General features: G+C 41.5%; 1 protein-coding gene across 1 annotated transcript; it reads right to left on the reverse strand.

Annotated features, from left to right (window-relative positions):
• Positions 1-8643: 8643 nt before the first annotated feature.
• Positions 8644-25122, reverse strand: cbln1 (cerebellin 1 precursor; the record flags this gene model as incomplete). Its single annotated transcript, XM_079223976.1, has 3 exons — positions 8644-8841; positions 23395-23514; positions 24865-25122. The coding sequence occupies 3 exons, from the start codon at positions 25120-25122 to the stop codon at positions 8644-8646; spliced, it is 576 nt and encodes a 191-aa protein (XP_079080102.1).
• Positions 25123-25352: the final 230 nt, after the last annotated feature.

Genomic DNA, 25352 nt, shown 5'->3' on the forward strand with positions numbered 1-25352 from the left:
TTTTTTATTCAAATTCATGAATTTGGGAAAATATTTTCAACTGAAAATCCCGGGGTTCTCCCTGCCTCACACCGGTGTCTCTACAACATTGCTGCAGCCACCTTTGTCACCACGACTGTATTCCTGTGGGACCAACCTGCCGCAACTCTGTAGTGTAACAGCAGCAGGGATCACAGAGGCAGAGCGAGCTTCTTTGCACGCTCAGTCGCAGACACAAAAACAGAACAGAGAGCTCTCAAAAGCACAGGTGGGAGTCCTCAAACACATGCCCACTATTAGCCCCCACTTGTTTCAGTCTCCTCCATCTGTATATTCCTCACGTCCAGTCAGCTCATCATTTGAGGTTTCTGCCACCTCCTCAGTTACAGGGGCTGACAGCTGGTTATTGATAATGTTACCATACAGACTACCAAACCTTTCAAACCCAGCACTCTGTTGAAGGCTGAAAGGCGCTTGAATTATGTATTTCTAGATGAGCTATAAGAAGAATATCTCGGACAGGCATCACAGCGAATTGTAATTGATTGAAAGAGTGCTAAATATATGCAATATATCTTAAATATCGTACTAACTAACTATACAGGAGATTTTAAACAAAATACAGTCAATGATGTAACACGTGGACTTAAAACTAGAAGTCCATCTTCAGGCATGCGCGGTGATGCTAGGTTAGCATACCAATAGAAATCATTGTGATTAAAGCATACAGATGGGCCACGTTTCATTAAGTCCATCTTTCAAACCCTTTTGAGCTTACAGATCGTACACAGACAGAAATGATCGTAGATTCACGAGTGCCTCCAACCTCCTCGTAGGATGCTGTAAGGGTGTCTTCATTGGCTCCAGAACACAAAGGAGCAACCGAAGACTACAGGTTGTATTTGATTTAGGTTTTTATTGATTTTTTTTTTTTTAAAGTCTGTACTTAAAAAGAAATCATAAACACTGATGTTCTTTTCTCAGTGATGGTTGAATGTAAACTCAGTTTCAATGTAACACACTCACACACACACACACACACCCACACACACACACACACAGAGAGATTTGTTCGACAGTTGATAAGCTCAATTGTTCTGCCAGTTTCTCTCGTCATTGTGCTCCTCTCTCTCTCGCTTCGCCTAATATCTCTGCTGACGGAAATGCCATCTTCCTGATGGGATATTTTCTGGTTCAGTATCGTGCCTTTTTCCTTGCATGTACGGTGCTGTATGCTGGTTGCCAAACACTCACAATCAAAATTGGAAGCACGTGTAGAAATTTAGAAAAACACTTATAAAATGCCTTAAGATTGACCGCGGAAATGGGCCCGGCTATTTTGTGAAAGTGCAATAGTTTTTGGATGACAGTGGAGTTCTATTGCTTTGGAGGTATAATATTTAGTATATCATGCAAGGTAACATTTGCTAAGAGAATATGTTGAATTGTTGGTTCTATGAAAAAAAGAGTAAAGAGTGTAATTTTGTCCTAAAATGGGCTTTTCTATGAAATAACTAATTACAACTGAAGCCAGTAACATTATGATGAATCAGAAAGCTGGTTTGTGTCTCACAAATTTGTTATGATTGCACCGTGTGTGTGTGTCTTGCATACACACACACACACACACACACACACGCACACACTCACAACCTGTTGACACAGCTGTCTCTGTTTTTTGTGCATTCACGTGGTGCTAAAAATCAGTTCACCATGTTGTTCCCAGTAAACATTGTGATGCAAGACTGATCATTTATCAATTATTATTATCATTAATCATTGTTGTTAATGTTAGCGTATCGTAAAAAAAACTGAAATCCAATGTGTGGCAATGTGTTATGTTTATGTTTACAGCAATGTCTTGTCTGGATCTGATAGCATGTAGCACGTAGCTCCGTCAGAGTCATGAGACTTTCTGTATCATTAAAAACAAACACGAACCCCTTTGAGTTTTTAAGTCTCTGCTACGTTCATTTGTTCCTCTCTGAACATCACGGCTGAAAAGCTGTCAGTGTTCATTATTTATTTTTCTTTGCTCGCGTTGCGTCCATCTGTAACTGTGTTCTGCTCTCTCACCCCAACTCCCCCATCGCCTCAGCTCATAACACAGAATCAACACAGTCCGACTCTGCAGCCGCACAGCGCTCACCGAAGGGTCCAATATGTCACATTTGTCTCTATGATAAATTATATAGTACCTGCCAATGTATTTAATTGAACCCAGTGATGTCCCTTTTTCTCTTTCGCGTGAATATAAAATGTAATGAAATATCCATATCAGAAATCCGTTCATGACAACATCTGAGTCCTTCAGTATCAAGTGACTGTTAGTAAACTGTCATGCAGCCACAATAGCTTCTGCTATTTGCTGAATATGTGACACTAATGTTTGAGCAAAAGGTTTGATGCTAATATAATATTCAACTAGTAAAACCATATTTAAACAGTGAAGTTCAGCTGTGTTTCTCTCATATGACTTTATGCATTCATAGCATGTGTTTGATAACATTGTCCTTTAAAGACATCAATAGCAATAGTTAATGTATAGGTTTCAAAGAAATGGGTAAATCCATGTTCATGGATGTTCTGATTTACCTTGATGATGGCTGATTAGTAACTGAAAGCATTACAGGCCTAAATGTTTGAGTTAATTCTTCGACAACCACGATGGAAAATTTGAATTCTAATTTGAGACTTGAGATTTTGTTCAACAACCCAGATTTGAACAGCCCCTTTGACAGATATTTGTTTTGCCCGGCATGGTTGGAGTTATAGGTGCATTTGCTCTCAGTCAAATGGAGTTTTTACAACTACATTTTCATAAAGGAAAACCGCTCGCTTCCACAATTAGTCGTATCCAGTGGCGGGCCGTGGATTTGGTACCTACGCATGCTCTGTCTGTTTAGTTTAACAGCTGATCGCGGCGCGATCGTGAGGCCAGGCTTGTATTACATTTGCGATATTTGACATGGGACTCTCGAACCCCGGTGGCTGCTGTTGCAAAGTTGTTCTTCACCCCAACTTCAACCTGTCCAGGGTCCAAAGGACAATGATTTCCAAGAAGTGTGCATGTGAACTAATTCAAAGTCAGGTTATTTGTCATTGTCAACTCCACTGGCCCCAAAAGCTGATTCTGATCCAGAAGAAAAATGTAAAATGTCTCATATGAAACAAATAGTCTTGAAACATTTACCCTGAAGAATTTGGGTGTGTTTGTCTCTTTCTGTCTGGCTGCCGGTTGAGTGACGAGGGGTGAGATAAAGGGCGTGGCCTGAGGGACTCGGTGTCAGATGATCTCAGAATGCTGGAGATCCAGTCACCATGGATGCATCTGCATTTGTGTGAGTGTGTATGACCTGAAGATGGGCGAGTTGGGCAGAAGTCAAAGGTAATCTCTCATTGGGACAAAAGAATTGCTGGTCTGTCTTTTTATCCACAGATGTCCGTCCGACTCTCTCTCTCTCGGTCCGTCTTGTTGTCTGTCTGCCCTCGTGCCCATCTGGCTGGAGTGAGAGGGCATAGGGGCCAGAGTGTGGATGGCAGCAGGAAGTGTGAGTGTGTGTGTGTGTGTGTGTGTGTGTGTGTGTGTGTGTGTGTGTGTGTGTGTGTGTGTGTGTGTGTCTTGGCAACTGTAAATAAGTGTGAGCACATTTCCGTAGAGCTGAAAATATAATGCTGCATCAGACCCAACTGTCAGCTTTCTCTTGACATTGAGAAGAGGAGAAGAGAGGAGAAGAGAAGAGAGACCACACACACTCCCACTTTGTTTGCTATGCAGTGATCTGTATTTATATATATATATAACTGTCTATTTCCGTTATCAGCACAATGGTTAGTACATTTAACAGTGATTATTTTTTATTTTTTATAATAAATGCAAAGTTTACAGGGCTGGCTGTTATATTTATAATACGTTACATTTTGGTTGTCAGAACAATCATACAATCATAATAAATATATATATATATTCATCAGTGACACAAATTATTGCAAAAATGCAAAAATTACGGTATTGATTGTTGTTCATATAATGGTGTATTTCCATTATCGGTACAATGTTTAGCACAATTAACAGTGCACACATTATTGTTTGGGTTGATATATATGATATGATATGATATATATATATGATATGATATATATATGGGTTGATATATATATATATATATATATATATATATATATATATATATATATATATATATATGGTGTTTAACTGTCACAGAAACAGAATTTAACCTATTTTGAATTAACTGTCTCTTGCTGTTGTGATTTGATCGTTTTACACTGTAACATCTACTGACTTTTTCGTTTTACAGTGTAGGAGAGAAGAGGAGAGGAGAGCCACATAGCACACACACTTCCACTTCGTTTGCTATGCGGTGACCTGCTGCACACAATTATGTCCTCCTCGCTCTGCCACAATCAGATTACAGCTGGAGGACAAGGCCTTTGGACCTGCTGCTGTGAGGAAAATGAACACACAAACACAAGCAGACACACTGTCGAACACACACACACACACACACACACACACACACACACACACACACACACACACACACACACACACACACACACACACACTGTTGTAAATGCTTAGCATGTGATGCTGCAAGTGAGTTAACAGTTCTAAAAACAAGAATCTTAAAGAAACAAGCCAACATTATTATATACTTTTGTTTTTAAATAAGAAATATTGTGAATAGAATAGGAATATATATTCCTATTCTATTCACAATATTTCTTATTTATATATATATATATATATATATATATATATATATATATATATATATATATATATATATATATATATATATATATATATATATATATATATCCTTATAGAGTGTGTCCAGGATTGATGCACATGGTATATAATACAGGCCACTGAAATATTTTTGCACAGAAGGGGCCAACATCACCAAACAAGCTAGGATGCAAAGAAACGTCTACGTAAGTCGTCTGGTTAGAATGGTGTGAGGCGCCCAGATGCCTTCTGGGTTTTATTCCACTATGATGATACTCAACGAACCGAATGTACTAAATGACAATCAATCATGAATATAAGTTGCTACACAAAGAAGATGAACATTAGGTCAAGGAAGGAATCATTGCTTAGTCCTGATTGGGGAAATACCCAAAGTTCTGAGCTGGTTGTATTCATTATATTGTTTAACTGATTTACATATGTTGGAGGGATTATGTGTATTTGCTAATGTGACTGGTGGCTGAACTGAATCTATACGCGTATTCATGTTGACCACATTTCATGGAAACGGACAGATGAGTTTCACAAAAGTGCTTTCCTTTGGAGAACTACATTTTTCTTCTTCTTATTTCACATTTACTCAATTAATCAACTGGTATATAAAAATAAAATAGGTCAACAATTCGATTATCACTTAAGTCATGTACTGCATGTCAAATACATATTGCATATCCTCAAGAGGGAGCGTCCTCATCATGTTTCTTTTGTTAACACAAATTTGAAGAACACTTATTCACGACCTTGCCAGAATTTAAATTAGATTAATGTAACTCCTGTGTGTTCAATAAATGTGAAGCTACAGCCTGCGGCCTGCTAGCTTAGCATTGGGACTAGAAGCGGGAGGAAACAGCTTTAGAGGCACTGTAAGGTGTTCCCTCTGTTCCCAGCCTTTAAGCTAAGCTAACTGGCGTCGGCAAGTTTGAACTCTTTAACTCAACCGAGTAGTTTTAGGTGCCTAAACCGAAGCAAACGTTTAACATAAAGATGGCAGAAACAAATGATGGCCGAAGAGTCCAGAAGAGAATTGATAATACTCCTGGGAAGTTGGATGACTTAAAACTTGACGTAAGACAATAAGAAAAAAACGACAAGACGACATGAAAAAATAAGAAGCAAATTATGACGTAAGCATTTTGACTTTTTTTTACTTATGTATGTAAGTTGACTGACGTAACGTAACCTAAGTTATGTAACAGTTATTTGAACCCAAACCATGCCATTTTCTTAAATATAACTAACTAGTTAAGTTAACCACGTGTTTAAAACTGCGACCGATTCACAACACGAGTTCATCGTCAAACATTTATGTCATTTTTTGGAGAGGCAGACAACCTATTGTGTTATTTAGATGTGAGGAAGAGTTGAGAAGGAGACGTGTAAAAGAGGAACACGGGAGAGGGAATCAAGCGGCGGGAAAGGAAAACATAGAGAGAGGAAATTAAGTGAGATGAAGGGGAGAGGAGGAGGAAGAGGTACGATGATGTTGATGTTTGCTTGTTATTCCAGCTATAATTCTCCCACTGGAGCTAATTACAGAGAAACGAACCACAAAACCTTAAAAACTATCAGAGTGGAGAGAGAGACAGAGGGAGATAGACAGAGAGAGAGAGAAAGGGGATGGGGCTCCAAATAAAAAAGGAGGATTATCTGGACCAGGAGAAGAGAAAGAGGAGCAGAGACGAGGAAACCCTAATCGATTGAAAAGAGGAGTGGTTGAGCAAAGATCTGTGGAGGTGTGGAGAAAGGAGGAGACAATAAAGAGAAAGAAAGAGAGGCACCACCACCATCACACACACCGACACAGCTGGGGCGGTGTGTGTTACTGATTGCTTTCAGAAGTAACGCCAGCGTTAATGAAATAAATTGACAGGCCAGGAGGAAAGTAGGTTTAAGAAAAATAAAAGGACCATTTAAATTTTATTGATTTCATCAGAGCAAATAAATAAGAAAACAGTAGATGGATTGATTGATGAATAATAATAATAATAATAATACAAATATTAAATAAATAAAATTCCTTTTCAGCTGTAGTTTTTTTTTATATAAGTAGGAGTCTCAGCTTTTTAGCCACAACTTGGTTTCACCCAAAACAAAAACAAGAAGCATTCTTTTTAATCAGAAGAGCAGAACGGCAGCCTCAGATTTCCACACACAATCACTAATAAGTTTCTCATAGAATATTTTTTTATATAACATTGAAGTACGGAAATACAGATATTATAGTCATCAACCAGATTCAGTTTTCAGTATTAGTATTATCATTATTATCATCATAATACCAGTAGAATAGAAATGGTGGCTTAGAATTTGATATATTTATATATCCATTTGTATTATATATACTGTGTAAATGTATATATATCTATATATATATATATCTATATATATATATATATAGATATATATATCTATATATATCTATATATATCTATATCTATCTATGTAGATAGATATAGATATATATGAAGAGTTCATGGTTGTTAGTTGGTTTCAGTGTCCAAAGTCCAACATTGAAGAAAAGCAAGGAAGGATCCGTGCTGGGAGGCGAACGAGTACAGCAGCAGATAAAGTACAGACATGAGGAGAGGAAGATGGACTGTTGAGGGAGATAACAGAGGTATACAAAAAGGAAGAGAGCGAAAGCTGCACTTAGTCAAAGAGAGAAGAGAATCCTGGAGAGGGGCAGAAATCTGAAAAAAAAAATTAAAAAACAGCAGCGGTGATGAAGAAAGAGAGACAGACCGAGGAGGATGAAGGTGTGGACAGGATGGAGGTCGATTAAAATGTTTGTGTGGCTGCCAGAGAGATGATGAAAAAACAACTCTGACGGAGGAAGGTACAGCAATACTTTCTGTGTGACTCGTATCAATACCAATCTAAGGGTTATTGGATATAGTCACAAGAGAGCCACGGTTATGAATTGAGCACATGGCTGCAGATTGGGCTTTCATTTAACATAATTGTATCTACATTTAACAGTTACATGAGATTCCTGCTGTTGTAACATTTACTATATATATATATATATATATATATATATATATATATATATATATATATATATATATATATATATACATATATACATATATATAGTATATCTATATATTATATGTATATGCTTGTTTGTTTTCCAGATCATTTTTTGTACAGAAACGTAAATTGCTGCCTGAATTATCTCGGGATCAGAGTTTTTTTTAAAGCCAATAATCATGATAATAACTACAAACACAGCTTCGCAGGGCAATGTACACGTAGCACCCAATTATGTGATCAAAATAAATCTAGTTTGGCTTTGGGGTCGAGGCTGATCCAAAATCTGTGCAATTTATGTCAAGCATGAACACAAAATAGGGCCACAGTAAATGGGAAATGTGGAGAGCAGCTGTTTATGAAACATTCTTCAAAGATTATGTTGTCATGGATGAATGTATGATTGAATGAATTTGGAGAAAAGGGAGGTTGGGGTTGCACTCGGGCTTTAGAACACTCTGGAACACATAAACGAATCAATTGCGTCTTTCAGCAGAGAATAAAAAAAGTTTTGGCTGTCCAAAGCTGCAGTCAAGCCACGGAGAAATACAGAGGGAGGATAAAGGATGGATGAAAGGACGGATGGAAGGAGGAAGGGAAGTGAAGAAGCTCGCCATACACTTCCACATACTGGCTTCCTAATTCTCCTCTCATTTCAGCTCTCACATCTCTCTAACATCTCTCAGAGTCTGTTGCCACGTTCCCTTTTCTTCTTTCTTCTTCTTTCCCATCGTCTTATTCACATCCTTTTCTTTCTCTTCCCCCACGCCCCTCTTCTCCCTCCATCCGCCGTCGTCGTCACACTTTCCGTCGTTCCACCCTTGCTCCTCCCCTTCCCCGACCCCCTCTCGCTCTCTCTACATGGGGAACACCAGGAAGCCGGAGAAGGTGGAGTATTTCCATCCTCCCATTAGGTTTCCTCTCTCCAGTTTGAGGTAGGCCCGGTCTCCCTTCTCCATCAGGATCAGAACACCATTGCTGGCCGCCTCGCGCGTCACGTCCTGGTCGCCGGCAAATGCTGAAATCACCGGCCAGCCGTTGTGCATCAGGCTCACCTGGAGGAGGACGAAGAGGACAGACAGTTCACGGAGGGAAAAGACACACTTCCCCAACATAGGCACACATCTTTAGTGAGTTCCTCGTTGAGCTGCAAGATTGTTTTAAACTCTGCGCAATTTAATTAAGGAAAATGCAGCAATGCGTGCCGTTATGTTGATGATGATACAACAGCAGAATATTACATTTATGTGCAGCAGCTTTGTGCTGTCAGCCCATTATCATTAGATATAGTGTGCGTGCCTTTTTCAATTACCACTCAGAGAAGATTTAACAATGACTCAGAGAGACATTCACACAGTGTCTGACTCAACACATGTTTCAACTGGGAATAACATCTTCTTACAAAGAGAAGAAGCTGTCAGTGGCGCGTCCCCTCGCTTTTCCCAGGCCAGCCGACATACACTCCAGACAGCGGCTTTCATCACTTCACTTCATCACTCTTTTGAGCAACAGCAGAAATACAAGCGCTCCCTGGATTTGTTTCTCCCGTATGCGTCACGGAGGAAATGGTTTTATGCCACCCCCTGGCACAGAATCAGTACTAAAACAAACTGAAATAAATTTTGAAAATGTCTATCTATGTCGGATCACACTTTATAAAACCTGTCAGATTACTTGCCTTCCTGTGAGTAAAGTCGCTGTAGCTTGATGGAGAGAAAAAAAGGTACGGTGAAGGAAACATCGGGGCGTCAGGTTTAAAACACAGCTGTAGTTTGTGATGATTAATGGACCTTTGTCGTCATGGTTCCTATAATAATACAGTACAGCATTGAACAAATAGTACAATTGTGGTCATGCAAAAAAAAAAATTAAAGGTGTTTTTCATGCCTGTGTACAATTTCTACAGGTTGAAATGCGCCGGCTGAAATCGGCGCATGCTGTGCGTGTACGCAGATTTCAGAAGAGGCCGGCGGAGCTGAAAAGAGCCTGTCCATTCAGAACGACTCGCTGACTGATGCTCCTGCTTATTAGCGGCCTTCTTTTGTGTTTTGGCACAGCTGGTTTTCTCACCTGGTGGGAACTGTACGCCAATACTCACAAATACCTTTTCAAGTGAGAGTATAAAGACATGACGTTTGTGGACCAGAAATGACATGAGAGGATGGAGCTAAGTACCCAAAATCATACCCTGCTTTATCGCCTTCTTTACTCTCAATGCAACCATAATCTACTAAATGAAACATTTACACAGCATGCATGTTTTTTTTAAGTTACGTCATTCCACAGTTCAGTTCAGATAGAAATTTGCATCTGAGCTCCAAATATGTGAATATATGTTTTATACCTCCTGGAAGTAAGTAATTGTAAAACTGTTGCTAAGTGATGGAACACAGTCATAAACACCCCATAATTATACACTTATCCACCTCATTCTACCTGATGGTCAGAAGAGCAGGAGAGGGTGTGTGTGTGTGTGTGTGCGTGTGTGTGCGTGTGTGTGTGTGTGTGTGTGGGATATGGAGAGCCTGTCAGAGTCAAGAGCTCTCTTGGCCCAGCACTCCTCTTAATAGCAAACTGAAGATAGCGACTCAGATTTAATGTGTGTGTGTGTGTGTGTGTGTGTGTGTTTGTCTGTGCGCAGTTATGTATGTGTGTGTGCGTTGCTCTGAACAGCCGTCTGTGTGATGAAAAACACTCAGACCGTACTTAAATTATGTTTTTTAATTCATCAGGGTGGAAACACGGCACATATTATGGCAAAAATAAATGCAGTTAGTGAAGGTAGCAACAGATTTATTAAAACAGATTGTGATGTATTTGATATACCGCTGTATACCTACTATTCATGTGCAGCATGCCGTCTGTATGCAGCAGGTCATTTGAGACTAACATGAGGCCGAGGATGCATCACTCAGGATGAGAAAAGAGAGCTTTGTTTGGGCTGTGTGACCTAAACTTGGCTCTGAACACATCTTGTACTTTTGGGGAAAATATCTGCATGTTTATTCAACTTCCACTTTTCAGTTTGACAGTTTTTTACTCCCTCTTCTGATCCATTTTATTCCTCTTCCGTCTGCAGTCTGGAGCCGGCAACTAGTCCCAGCCTCTCAAACAGTGACATAAAACCCTCCTCACAAACAAGGAGAGGTCACCAATGGCAGCCAGCTTCAGACTGTACTTGCAGCAGCTTTACACTGAATTTAAGGATCGACACTGAAGGAATAACTCTCTAAACATGTGGACAAACCTGATGAAGCAGCTGCGGTGCAAATAAGTGCTTTAAATGAATTGGTTTGCCACCTGTTCCTATATATTGCAGGGATGCACAATATTGACATCTTTGCAGATAGCCAATAATTTCCCTGGACAGTTCATAATGACACCACTAAAACCAGCAATACCACCCTGTGTCTAGTTTACGGCAGCAGAGTGCGCCGATTTTTAATGCAACTGCAATAATGAGTGAAGGCGTCTTACAGTAAAAACGCTTAATTAGGATCCATCTTGATTGCTTTACAAATATCACAAAGGAGGAGACGCAGGAGATGAGCGCTGATCACGTCAACAAATTTGAAACATGGGATTTGGATGTCAGCCGTCATTAATAACTGACATCGCTCCCGGCAACACTCAAGATGTGAGTGAAGGAAAGGAGTACAGAATTATGTTTAAAAAAAACAGAAAAACCCTTTTCAGGGGCAAGGTAGCGAGTATGATAGAGACGCAGGGTGAGTTTGTGATGTGATTGCAATCATTCCCAGTCTGTCTAGTTTCTTCAAACATCTTTAGTGATGCTCGATGACTGCTAAATTACAACGGCTATAGCAACAAGGCAAAACAGAGCTGTACATACATGTACAGACCAACATCTCATGTACTGCATCCACCTTCTTCCTTGCAACAAATCAAGCAGACTTAAAGCAGGCCGGTCTAAAAATATCAAGCGCTTCCTCCCCCATCAAAAATGTCAAGCTGAGCACAATATTTTTTTCTTTACAATATAGATGGCAGACACTAAGGAAAACATTATTATGGAGCGGTGCAACCAAAGGCTTCACACTAGCCTCATTAACCTGCAGATCGTAATATGAAATAGACATGAAAGGAAGGGAGCAGAGTGAAGAGATGGATAGATAGACAGACAGACAGACAGATGGCAGACAGACAGACAGATGGCAGACAGGGAGAGGGAGACGTGGTTTCTGTCCAGTGTGCATGTAATGTTTTCAAACAGCGACAGAGATGGCAGACAAAGATAAGCCAGTATCACCACATCACTCCGTTACCCTCGGATACACCCACGACCACACGCACACACGCACACACACACACACACACACACACACACACACACACACGCCGACTAGATCCACCTTCCTATCCATCCGAGCATTCACCCAAGTTAGTCATGTGGAACTCACACTTACAAACCTTCACCCATTCCCTCAACACACATATTTGTTTCCCCTCCACACACACACACACACACACACACACACACACACACACACACACACACACACACACACACACACACACACACACACACACACACACATCTTTCTTTCTCTCAGTCATAAACAAACAAACGTTTTGAGTTGCTCACATAATCACCGGTCACACCTGGAATCTGTGGCCCATCTATCAGTTAAAATAATGGGCTTTTGGCTCGTTGGCTCTGTTGAACAGAGCCACAGTGCTCGTGGGATTTGGGAATGTTTGGCAAGTAAAGAAGCAAGTCAGGACTTTCTGTATCATTTCAAAGACAAAAATGATTGTCTGCTGCAACTTTCCACCAAGCTGCCCCGTTAGATGTGGGCAGAGCAGTTCATGAAGTCGTCAGCTGCTTCAGCGGTCGCTGTGATCAAAATGCAGCACGTGTCACTTTGCATCTTCTGGTTCCATATCGTTGTGTCGGCGGTTACCTGTCAATCTGACCGCTTTTTATTGATATCCGAGCGAAGAATAGACAGAATGAGATTATTGTCGACATGTAAAATTGGTGGAACACAGTGCAGTTCAGATCTGTCTTTCTGTCTCTCTCCCCCTCCTCCCCGCACACACACACACACACACACACACACACACACACACACACACACACACACACACACACACACACACACACACACACACACACTGTGGCGTGTGCCAGTGATGTATAGCTCTAATAAAGCTTTGACAGTGGCTTTTGGAAGGATGTGACTGTGGTCACCACACACACACACAAAAACTCTCTCTCTGTCTCTCTCTCTCTCACACACACACACACACTGTCAACTCCACCCTTACAATTGCCAACCATAAATATGAAAGCATGATAATGGGGCTGCGCATCGTGTCAGGCCTCGATCGATCTGCATTCATTAATGCATAAGCACCAATTAACTGGCTGAGTAACACAGCGAGAGAGGAGGCAAGAGAAAAGAGAGACAGAAAAAGGGTGAGACGGCCAGAGGAGGTCGGAGGGAAGAGAGAAGAAGATTGAAAGAAAGACCCGGCTCTCCGTATGTAAATAGAAACGGCCCGACGTCTCAGTGCAGCACTTAATGCCAGCGACATGATGACATCCTGTTATTGCATCATCAATTCCTGCCCAGTCGTCCGTCTTGACATGACAATGATACTTTTTCTCTCCTTGATTTTTTTTATCCCTCTCTCTCTTTTTCTCTTTCTATCTTATTTCTTTTTTGATTCCTCCCTCTTTTCGTTCAACTGGAGATCTTTTCGCTTCCACTCAGATCTCTTGTCTTGTCACCACTGCGTCCCTCCCTATTTGTAATTTTCTCTCCCATCTCTCCCTTCACAGACTCCAGCGCATACAGACGGCGGTGACGGATACATTCATAATGGTGCGTCTGTCTGTCTGGGGGCCTGTGACGCCCTCCGTCTTTAAAATGGCCAGGCTTCCTGTGGTGGACGTGTTTCTAAAGTTTGTAGCAAAAGTTCCTCCGAGGTCATTCGGGACAAAAGTAAACATGGAACTTGCAAAACAGTACAAACTATGTTTATTATGAACTTCTGGAAACAAACTTGGCTCATCACCCCTTATTATTCGTGTTTAAAAACAACAGATTATCACCTTCTTAATGTTAAAACATCTATTTATTGTGGATACATGCAGTGTATCAACAGGATCATTCTTCATCAGCAGCTGCTTACTGCTGCTGAACAGTGATCAATAAAGCTCTGTTCTGCATAGTTATTGCAGTGGTGCTACCTTTAATGAATGTTGTGAAAACTAAAATGATATTACCCACATCTAGTCACCTGCTGCCGACTTTCAATGCGGAAACTCATCATTTCTGGTAGCATGCTTTGCATATTGGGAAGACAAAAAGAAATCTGTGCTGGCCAGGAGACTTTATTTAGGTCAACGCTGTGCATCTATTCAGGGCTCTCTACAAGTTCTTATGTTTTTAAGGTTTCTGTTCTTTGTCAGCAGATGTGAAAACCTAAAGCGGGCGCTTTCTAGAAACACAATCCGGAAAACATAATTATCACTATGCAACTCTCAGAGGGCCACAGCTGTGATTTGTAAGAATTTTTAATCAGCATTTTTTTGTTTTGCATTTGGGATGAAATTAGTCCATAAATAGAGGAAAGAGTTAACATGGTACAAACACCTTACAGGAATGGGATGTTTGTGTGCAGTGTATCCGTCTGTTTAAAGCAATCGCTAACAGCAGTGGGATGCTCTGTAATGACATCATCAATACATTAGTAGGAAATCTCAGAAAATGATGACTTGATTTTCAAAGTTAATTTAAAAAACGAATAAAGTTGGTGCTGGTTTGCTTTCCATTGAGGACCATCTAGTGGAGTAGTATAAATGTGCAGGTGGATAAGCCTCCAGAAGACTTTTTGACATGTCGCAGGAGAAAAAGCACGGGTGTAAATCAACAAATGAGTGCTGCTTCAGTTCTAGGATCCTGATATTGTTGGTGCTGGCTCACTGTCACACTGTCATGGCTTATGGGGACAATTAAATGCAACAAAGCCTTTGTTAACGGTATGGGTAAGACCTGTGTGAAAAAGGGAAAAAAATCCTGTTTAAAAAGATAGTGAAACCCCACGGGGCACCTTGTGTAATGTCCTCATTATAGTATAATATGTCTATCAACAACCCAATGTATTGGAATTACATTTTCTCATGAGCTTTTAATAGATATTGCATACGCTGTGAATTTGAAGGCCTCTTTGCCTTTTTCTCTTCCGTACTGCTGGGCCGCCTGGAGGGAAGGGAGGCACAGGAGAACCAGAGCAGGACCGGGCGAGCAGACTGTCAGCGCCTGCTGCAGTAAAATGAGAGGTTTTCTAAAGGGAGTGTGTCGCTCTGAAACACTACTGCTTTGGTCCAGAGGGACAGCCAAACACAACATTTAAGTTCCTCACAGCAGCTTAAAGAAAAAAAATGATGCAAGGGATGGAGGCAACTAAAGCAAAGGTCAGGAATGTATTGAGCGTTTTACATTATAGACCAGGGCACAACAACAGATCTTACAAATGTCAGAAAATCTTCATCAATTTTGCCTCAGGGAACCACATTATTCATTTGAGGAAACCATGGGCAAAGCCTTCCACCAGCAGATTTCTTTTTTTGGTTTGATGAAAAGCCAAATATGCAACTCTGAATCTGCTGCCAAATGTCAAAACACCCCAAAAGAGGATAATTAATTAAGATAAGCCAGTTGAGTAGTACGAACGAGAGCAGATGGCTCTTAGCGGCCTTTACAACGGACTGACCAAAAACCTAGAGGAATTCATTCCCGAATGCTGAAAGCAGGTCCTGACTGAGGTCGGCTGTACCAGATCCAACCATGAAGACCATGAAGACAAATGGTAGATGGACCGCAGTTAAGCCGTCTGACATAACAAGACCTGACGACCAGTGATGAACAGGTTTGGCAGTTGTGGACGAGCTGGAGGCAACTGCCTTCACAAACATCTGGCGCTGTTAAAATGCCCAGCAACATGATTCCAGTCGTTACTCGCTGAACAACTAAAGTCCATGTTCCCTCGTCCCCAAAATCCACAGAATTGATTTCATACAGTATTTGCACTCTTGTCAAATATATCTGACCAAAAGCCACTGAAAAAACATATTAAGCAGCACAACATGTAGTTCTTTCTTTCAAGCAAGAGGTTCAGGTTCCACAAGGCTGAACTGAAACTCAACTTAGAGCAGAGTTGGACTTGTGATTGCTTATAAATAAGTGCCAATCAGACATTCTGATGATTACTAAATCATGGGGTTTTTAAAAATGGTTTCCTCTGAATATTTGCAAAAAAAACTGCAGATGTTCAGACCAGCTCTGTCTCACCAACACAGCGAAGGACTGGGGGCGATGCAGCAGCCAGGCTTTACAACCAATTTTAAACCAACTTTTGAAATGTCGCAAAAAAAATAATGAATGTGAATTAGGCATTTAGGTTGGTCTGACGCTAGAAGTAGAAGAAGTAGTAGAGGTTGTGGATCCGGAAACATTCCTGTTAAAAACATTGTTATTGCTTTCTGAAAGCCTGATGCAAGCACCACGGTTTTACGGTAATTTCTGATTTTACTACAATGAAATATTCACCTGAGCCAGTTTAGGAGGACTTATTGCATTGCTTTCCTGAAACTGAAAACAGTATTTTTGTAATTATTATATTGTTGATCTACAGAGATGGCTGACAAATTCAAAGTGATTAAGAAAAACATTGCTTTAGGCCAAAAGAGCAGTTGGCGAGAATTGTAACTATGTCTACACTCCTCTTGACTCACTTTTGTTGGATCTTTGTAATAATCTTGTTCAATTAAAAAGCAATTAATATTCAAAAAATGTTTTCTTCTCTTTCACACATGAGCACAAACCAGAGCAGCTTTCTATGATGTTCTGCCAAACTGAAGGAGACTGAGCACAGGTTGATTGGATACAAATGGAACCAAGCATCTGGCTGGTTCTGTGTGTGTGTGTGTGTGTGTGTGTGTGTGTGTGTGTGTGTGTGTGTGTGTGTGTGTGTGTGTGTGTGTGTGTGTGTGTGTGTGTGTGTGTGTGTGTGCAGACAATGACATAAATTGTAAAAACAGAAGTTTAGAGGCTTCATCTATTATAGAAGGAAACCATGCGGAGAGGCTGTTGAAAGCCGGGTCCTCCAGCTCCAGCATTTCATTTGAGCTCGCCATTGTGTGACTGACTCGAACTCATCGGCTCTGCACGAATCAGGTAGATTGCCTCATTTGAATTGGATACGGCAAATCTTCGCAATAAGGTGATGCATGCCTGGACAATGGATGACTTCAATGGACGAGTCACCACTTTGGTGGCCACCGTATTTGCACCCAAATAAATCCATTAAAACGTCACATGAGACAAAAGAACCAGTCTGAACTGAAAGATATGTTTTTTCGTGTCTGACCTTTTGGAATACTTTTCCAAAAAAGTCACCCAAAACAGTCACTATTCCTTCCTCGCTTCTTAATGATGTCGGTTGAACATCAATGGATATCACTTAACAAATGAATGTAAATGTGATTAGCGTAAAGTACCCGACAAAGGTCGAAATCCAGATTATAATGGATGTATGGATCGGGAAAAAACATTCTTTGTGAAATACTATTTTTGAGCGTTTTTTCCATTTGGTATTGAATCGGCAAAACAGGAGACAAGGAGACAACGAGGCCCATCCAGTTACGTGAACGCTCTGACCTGCTGGTCTAGCATCACCAGAGTCAGTCGGCTTCATCCTACGAGGACCTCGGATGTCTGTAGAAAACTCAATCCATCCTGTAGCCGAGACATTTCAGCGGTGAACCGACCGGCCAGCATTGCCATCCATAAAGCCATGTCGCTAACGCGGCTGAAAAACAATACTCAGTAGCTCAGTACAGCAGAGCTTTCTTTTTGAAACAAGCTCACAAACGAGCTGCTGAGATGCAGAGCTTGTGTGCGAGATCTGACAACTCCCAGAATACACTGTCTCTCTGGCCAGTTAAAAACCTACTCCAACCATCCCGTCTTCTCCTCCCGCTTTGCCCTTCCACCATTTCAAAGGCAGGAGGACATCAGAACCGATAAGGTCTTTATTTACGTGGCTCTGACTCTGCTTTCATGTTTCTGCATCCCCACTGTATGGGATCAGCGCGGTCAGAGCCAGAAGCAGAGGACCGCCGGAATTTTTTCTTTGTTTGTTTTTCACAGCGCAATTCATGCTGCTCATTCTGCGCCCACTTCTTCATGTGCAACACATGAGATGAGCTACTGCTGAACCTCCATCCAACACAGCTGCAGTACGTCGGGGAGTGCTGTGACACATTCTAGTGTTTCTTACAACTCAAACTTTTCCTTTTTGGGATTGGTTTTAAACACCATGTGAGGAATACTGAGGTGGCCGCAGACACTGCTTGGAGATAAGTGACCCACTTTGTGTCATCGCTGAGGTGATGACCACTATGTCCTGAAGTCACATATAACAGAGGAGTCAGACATGGAGATAGATAAGAAGCCGATAATCTATAGACCATTAAGAAAAAACTATTATCATTCGGTAAAACATTAATCATCTCAGTCATGCCACAGCCTTTGACTTTTTTGTTTATTTACAGTTGAACAAAGTTAAGAGTAACCTAACGATGAAGCCGCATTTTAAAAATGTGTCAATTATGTCACTTTATTTCACTTCATCGATTAATCTTTGTCCCAGTCTATAGTTGTAATTGCAACATACGTTGTTGGTCTTTTTCCAGTGCGGAAACAGGAAATTGTTCCTCTAGACGAGGCCGGTCACAATAATTACTCATCGTAAAATATGTGGACACCTCCATGCTTTCTGCTGATCTTTGATATTGCGTTTGTTTACATAAGGATGCAGTTTAGCAACATGATGCCAGAACAACCAGCAGGGTTTTCCTTACTGTTATAAGACTTATGCTTTGCGCAGACCTTGCAAATTTGTTTGTCATCAGATCCATGTTATTTATTGTTTTGATTGTGTGGTTTTATTTGATGTTTTATTTATTTCTGATATCTTCAACTAGTTTTAATATCTGACTATCTTTAAGAGACAAGAACACATCGTAGATGTTACCTTTAACGCAGTAATAACAATTTTACAAATCTGATTGATACTTAGTCTCAAAGGGTAGCACAAAGAGTATGAATCTCACGTGTTATTAATGGTAATATGTGCGCTTGTACTAAAATGCAGGCCATTTTTGTGCTAAGCCAGCGTTTAGCGGCCTGTTGGCAGTCATGGGAAGCTGCATGGGGATTCAGACTATATTAAATAAACTGTTTGAGGATATTTAAGGATGTCTAGAAGGGATGTGCCGAGTTTCATCTCAGTGGTTCTACACATGTATCAATCTTTAAAAAGTGTACGTGTTTTTAAAACAGAATTTGCCAACACTTTAATGAAGTGGTGCTTATACGGCGTAAGCACTTTGTGACAGCACTAAAGCCGCTTCAGTCGGAGAGGACCCTCATATATCACAGTCACACGGCATTCATTATAGATTATATAAAAACATATAATTACTTAGCTAGTCACTTACATGAAGTTTCTCCATCTTTCTCTTAAATGTGAAAATATATATATATATATATATATATATATATAAAAAATATATATATATTAGTATTTTTATAAATATAATTCTTCACTCTGTTTACTGTGTAGACAGCCGCGGCAATTATATATTTCTCCTTCATATGCCTTATAAAATGAACCGCACAATAATTACTTCAACCAGACGGTAATGACACTGTTAACAATTACACTTAGACACACGTTTGATTTCAGCATGGTATAATTGAAGGAAATGTAAATGATATGAGACCAGCGTGGGAGCACAAACAATCTCCTTGCCTTAGTGTGCACTCCCATTAGCAGAGGTAGCGTTTGAATGAACTGCATGGCATTTGAAAGCGGAGCATGTTTGCTAACTCTCAGGAGTGAAACACCGCATTATAACATCGACCCCGGTGACCTCAGCCGGAGAATAGAAATGTGTGTATTGGAAACCAAAGCACAAACATAGGCTGGTACTCAAAGAGCTGAAAGGATTATGCTTCGTCGCAGACATATGCAGTGGCTCTGGGTCAAAATGTAAAAGGAGTTCTTGTAACCCAAAGAGCAGCATGTTAGAGGTAAACTCTCCGACTATCAGGGCAGTGTGCAGCAGCTTGAAGCATTGCCTCCAGGTGTTCCTCTCTCAACGGGGAGATGATACAACAGAAAGACCTAATGCACACACAGCACGAGGCATTTTAGATTTGTAGTGCTCCTTGTCTTGCTTCCACCCCTAGAGAGCTGCTGGGACCCGAGGATTCACGAATGCCATTTCTGAATACTTTTCTCAAAATACCTCTTATTCACACTACAAAACATGAGAACATAGCAATAAACTTCTTCTTTTTTCATTCACTTGTCTATTTCCTGGCAAAAAGAAAAAGGGTTTTCTCTCCATAATCTGTTTTTAGACACTTGGATCCAGTGCTCTGAGGAAGGGCCGTTTTTTAAACAATATCAAGATCAACTTAACAGTCTCTGCTGATTTGTAAGTCTAATACCTAAAAGCAGTTCCAATAGACAGCATTATGGTCTTCAAAAAACAGTGAAAGACAAACTTGCGACTTTAAAAAACCCTCCTATCCACTAGAGAGAACACGTCACATCGTTGCGTTTTGATATCCTACGAGCGCCTCGTCTATTTGTCTTTCTGATCTGCGAGCTCTCTCTTCCGAGCTGCAGGTACAAGATGTTCACTCTGGGATTTATAATTCATTTATTTCAATTTGATTTCATATTTAGAGCAGTGATGCATGCAGGAAATGTAAATAGCTGCACCAGGAAGAAAACCCTTCGACATGTATATGGTAGGTGATTTTCAGAAATGATGCGAGTGAGTTACCCATTAGTGGAGGTTTAGGCGACGCTGATGTGTGGCATTATGGGTAGTGTGACGGGGTGCTTTTTAGATCAGAGGATGTGCTGTATTTAATTTGCAATATTTATATTTAATTGCTGGGCAGAAAGCAAACAGAGGCGGGTTTGTAGCTGTTTTTTTGACACCCACGTCTCTTCTCTCACCCCTCACAGCCTCACAGGTGGATGGGCAGATATCTGCACAGGAAAGGCCTGATGAGAGATGGAACAAACTGTTTCTCCTTCTCCTTTGTACATCCACCCAGCATCCACTGATCAATAGTTACTCATGATGTCTAGCTTTCTGCTATCTCTCTCTCTCTCTTTGCCCTGCCTGAACCTTCTCTTTCTCTTCCTGTCCGACCTTTTGTTCTTATCTGTCATATCCCTCTTTTCTCTCCTTTTTCGCATGGTTCCTGTCCCTCCCTTCAATCCTCGCACCTTTTCAGTTCTAAATTTGCCTTCCTATTTTCCCCCATTCTCCGTTTTCTATTCACTTTTGTTCTTTCTTTTTTTTCTCCATCTGACTTCCATCCCCTTGGTCCCTCGTTTCATCTTCTTTTTTATCCGTTTCACATTTACTCTCATCCGTTCCGTTCCTTTCTCTCCCATCCCCTTCCTCCCTACCGCTCTCCTTTCCCTGCTGTCTCTCAACCCTCGCACGCACCACAGTAGCTGCCTCTAAGGCAATCAAACAGTGGGAGTTTTCAGCACAGCAGATGCGCTGGATGGATGGGAGGATGAGAGGAAGAGGTTAAAGGTGAGCTGCACACAGGCTGGATGCTTGGAGGAGAGAGGACAACCTACACCTGTTTCATGTCAGAAACGTGACAAGACAACACCGCTTGTTTTTCTAACAGCAAACCACACGTTTCTAAATCGTTTTTGTGTGTGTGTGTGTGTGTGTGTTTTCTAAAATTGTTTCGGGCTTCAGATGATTTTACTAAAAGTCAAACAATCAGGATATTATTAAAATGACAGCTTTTCTGTTTTCCTTTTTAGTCTCCCGCTTTCGCTGTTTTACTCCTAACAACATCTCATAGATATACTGCAGTTTTGTATTGACAACAGCAAATTGGCACAAATTACAGAACTAATGGTACCCTGACAGGGATTATCACTTTGAATGTGGCGATACGATACGATACCTGGGCTTTGTAACGATCCAATACTAGCGTTTCATTAATAAGCAGTAAGTCTCGCTCAGTGGAAGTGACTGGGATCTGCCTTTTATCTGTTAAGCAACATCAGGCTTGACTTGAACATTGCTTTCCTAACTTTGGAAAACCAAATATAACTAATAAATACACAAATGTGAATTTACCGAATTGTCACTGAAAAGACACCAACAACTTGGAGAAGTGTAAACCTTTTATATGCAGCAACAAATTGGTCAAAAATGAGACATACCAGTTTATCTATATAATAAATACACATAGACTTATGCTGAATAGATTGGCCCCATTGTAACAGCCGATCCAACTTTTTGAATCAGTATCGGGCGGATATCGATATCGGTGCGTCCCTAATTGTCATCACTGTGTTCTGCGTGACATACTTAATTACCTCAGCGCCATGAGTCAAGTGTTAGCGGCCAATTTGCGCTCAGTCACACAAAAATGAGAGTAAGCGCCGAGCTCGACAAAGCCCCCGCCCCCATCACATATCGCCCGCCCTCCTTGTTGTTGTTGTTATTGTTGTTACTGCTGCTGCCATGCTAATTAATTCCAGACTCCCATAATAAAATATAAGTAGCAAAACATAATGCCAAAGCCCCGGGGAGCCAACAAGCATAATTACACAACAGATTAATTAGCAAGAGATACATTGTAATCAACGCTGTGTGACTTGTAAAGCGTCATCACGTGCATGTTAAATCCGGGAAACGGGCCTAAGACCGCTCAAGTGCTCCATCGCTTGACACATCAAAAGAACGTGGAGACTGCATCTAAGGCAGAGTGAACACGAGCTGTTAGTGGGATGAAAGGAAGCTTGTGATGGGGCGCGCTGCAGGCAGTGAGTGTGTGTGTGTGTGTGTGTGTTTGTGTGTGTGTGTGAGAGGGAGAGAGAGAGAGAAACAAATAAGTGGAAATCATGATTATCAGTCCTCCATAAAACCCCTCTGAGTGTGTTGTGTGTAAGAGAGAGAGATAATTAAAAAGGCCTGTCTCTGTTTGCTCTGTTCAAAATGCACTTAATGTTTTAATCTTCTAAATAATCAAAAATCTTAGTCAGCCTGCTGCCTCTTTTTTAATGAGGAGACACAGAGAGAGAGAGAGAGAGAGAGAGAGAGAGACAGAAAGAGAAGGAGACGTCGCTGTCCATGGTGCTGAAAGCATAGCTGCTGGAGCCACGCGCTCCCCTCCTCGCGCTCACCGCCGACCTGTCGGCTACAGGCGCTTGATTTGGTTCTGTCCTCTCTGCGGGTATTGATAAATTATGATCGGGCCGACGGGGCGACTCTAGCTTGCAACTGTTAACGCCCGCCTCCGCTGTTGCGCTTCCGGGAAAGACATCTCAGAACATCTACAAAAAATGACTTCCAGTGTGGCTGATATTCAACTTTAGTGAGGGAGGAGTGGAAGAAAACACAGGGCGGGGGGGCGTGGTGTGGTCCACCCGTCCAGACACACAGGATTACACATATACATTAAAACAATTGTTTTTAAAGAAGACAAACGCACGAATAGGAGCTATACCTGTATAGTTTGGCGGTTGTAGACTTTCACTACGTGGAAGTTAAAACTGTAAATCCCTTTGCGCGGCGAGATGAAATTACTTCTCTCCTCGTCAAAGTTCTTCCCAACGTTCACTAGAACCTGGGAGGACGAATGACAGAAAGAAAGAAAGAAAGAAAGAAAGAAAGAAAGAAAGAACGAAAGAAGGACAACATTTCATTGATTGCATTACTTCATCCGGCTTTCTTTCACAGTATGTGCACTTAACCATTAGCATGTTAAAAAGCAAACAATCCCAAATGAATTCCATGCAGGCTAATACACACACACACACACACACACACACACACACACACACACACACACACACACACACACACACACACACACAAAACTGCCCGACTGACTAAATGTATTCTCAAGATTTTATACCATGATATATTTTGTATTTGCCGTCTGATTTACACGGAGAGAAACAATTGTACAGAATAATTTGGATGGCTTATTGAAATGAATATGTCACTTGTTTAGTTTTTTGAAAGAGGGCAATAAAGGGCCCCTCTGGTCCCCGGACCACACATCCAGAGTCACTGATGTAGTGGAATAACTCTGCTTTTACCTGGGCTTTTTCTCTTCCCCTCCTGACAGAACTTTCAAACTTTACAGGAAATGAAAGTGAACTTAATCAATCTTTCAGATTGACTTTTTAATTATGCATTTCTGGTTTTATGGACGGAGGCGAACTATGGCGTGTAATTGAACGGCAGTTAGAGAGAGAGTTAACCTTTAACGGCAGGCGGGTGGGACCTAGCCCTCTCGACCTGCCGTTACTAAATTATTTGGCGACACGTCAGTTTCCATATCCCATATTGTCAGCTCAGAAAAGTTTAAATATTCAAAAAGGCTCGCCTCCGAGGTTATACTTTCCCAGCCACTTTGGGAACGGATTACCTATCACAAGAATGGTCCGCTCCACTTCGAGGCTCATGGATGGAGCCGCGCGCTGCTGTCTGCGAGCCAGATGTGCACGAGATGCAGCTGTGCAGTCCTGGTTTTATAAACGTTTCGATATGTTTGTACACAACACGCTCTGAGACTAAGTTAACATCTCATTTAACCCTCTTTTCTTTTCTTTTTAAGATCCACAGAGAGACCAAATAAAACAGTCTCCGGGAGGTCATTTAACGGTCAATGGCGCTGAAAAAACGGCCTATTTAGTTGATTTGATTTGTCTGCAAACTACGTGACATGTTTACACCCCCCGGTGCATTGACAGCTCGCGAGTTTTTGTCGTTTCCCATGAGCTATCTGACATTTATGCCACGCGTGAAACGCGCGCACGCCCGGCTGCAACTTCGTGTTGCCTTTAAAAAAAACAGACGTAACAAGACTGACTGCAAACAATTATAAACTTACTTTGCTCCTTTTTTAAATATATGTTTTCCAAAGCACGCAATAGGACAGGCTAGACCAGACATTTCGTTCTCCTACCCGGTCGAAGTAGATGACCATGGTCCGGTTGCTCATCTCGGACGGCTCGTGGTTGGTGTTCCGCACCGCGGAGAACGCCACCTTGGCGCTGCCCGAGCGCACCGAGATCCCGAGCGCCGTGCCCGTGGGGTCCGCGGCCGGGTTGGAGTCGCACACCACGAGGCACTTCCCCTCCAGGATGATGGGTTCCGTCTCGTTCTGCGCGCGGGCCGGGCTCGCCGCGAGCCACACGGCACTCAGCAGGCAAAGCGCCAACATAACCGGACCGGGAACGACGAACTTCTCCGGTCGCCTTCGCGTCTTCAAACCGCGGGTCTATTCCCACCTTGAAGAAGAAGAAGAATAAGAAGAAGAAGAAGAAAAAAAAAAGTAAGGCGGGAAGAGTTTCCCCAGGTGTTCCTGGAGGAGGCTGTCTTTACTGCGAGGAGCCACTCCGTTGTCTCGTGTTCAATCAGCCCGCTGCACAGTTTCTCCCTCGCGGAGTCTCT

This window comes from Taurulus bubalis (genome assembly GCF_910589615.1).
Source record: "Taurulus bubalis genome assembly, chromosome: 9".
Taxonomy (NCBI): Eukaryota; Metazoa; Chordata; class Actinopteri; order Perciformes; family Cottidae; genus Taurulus; species Taurulus bubalis.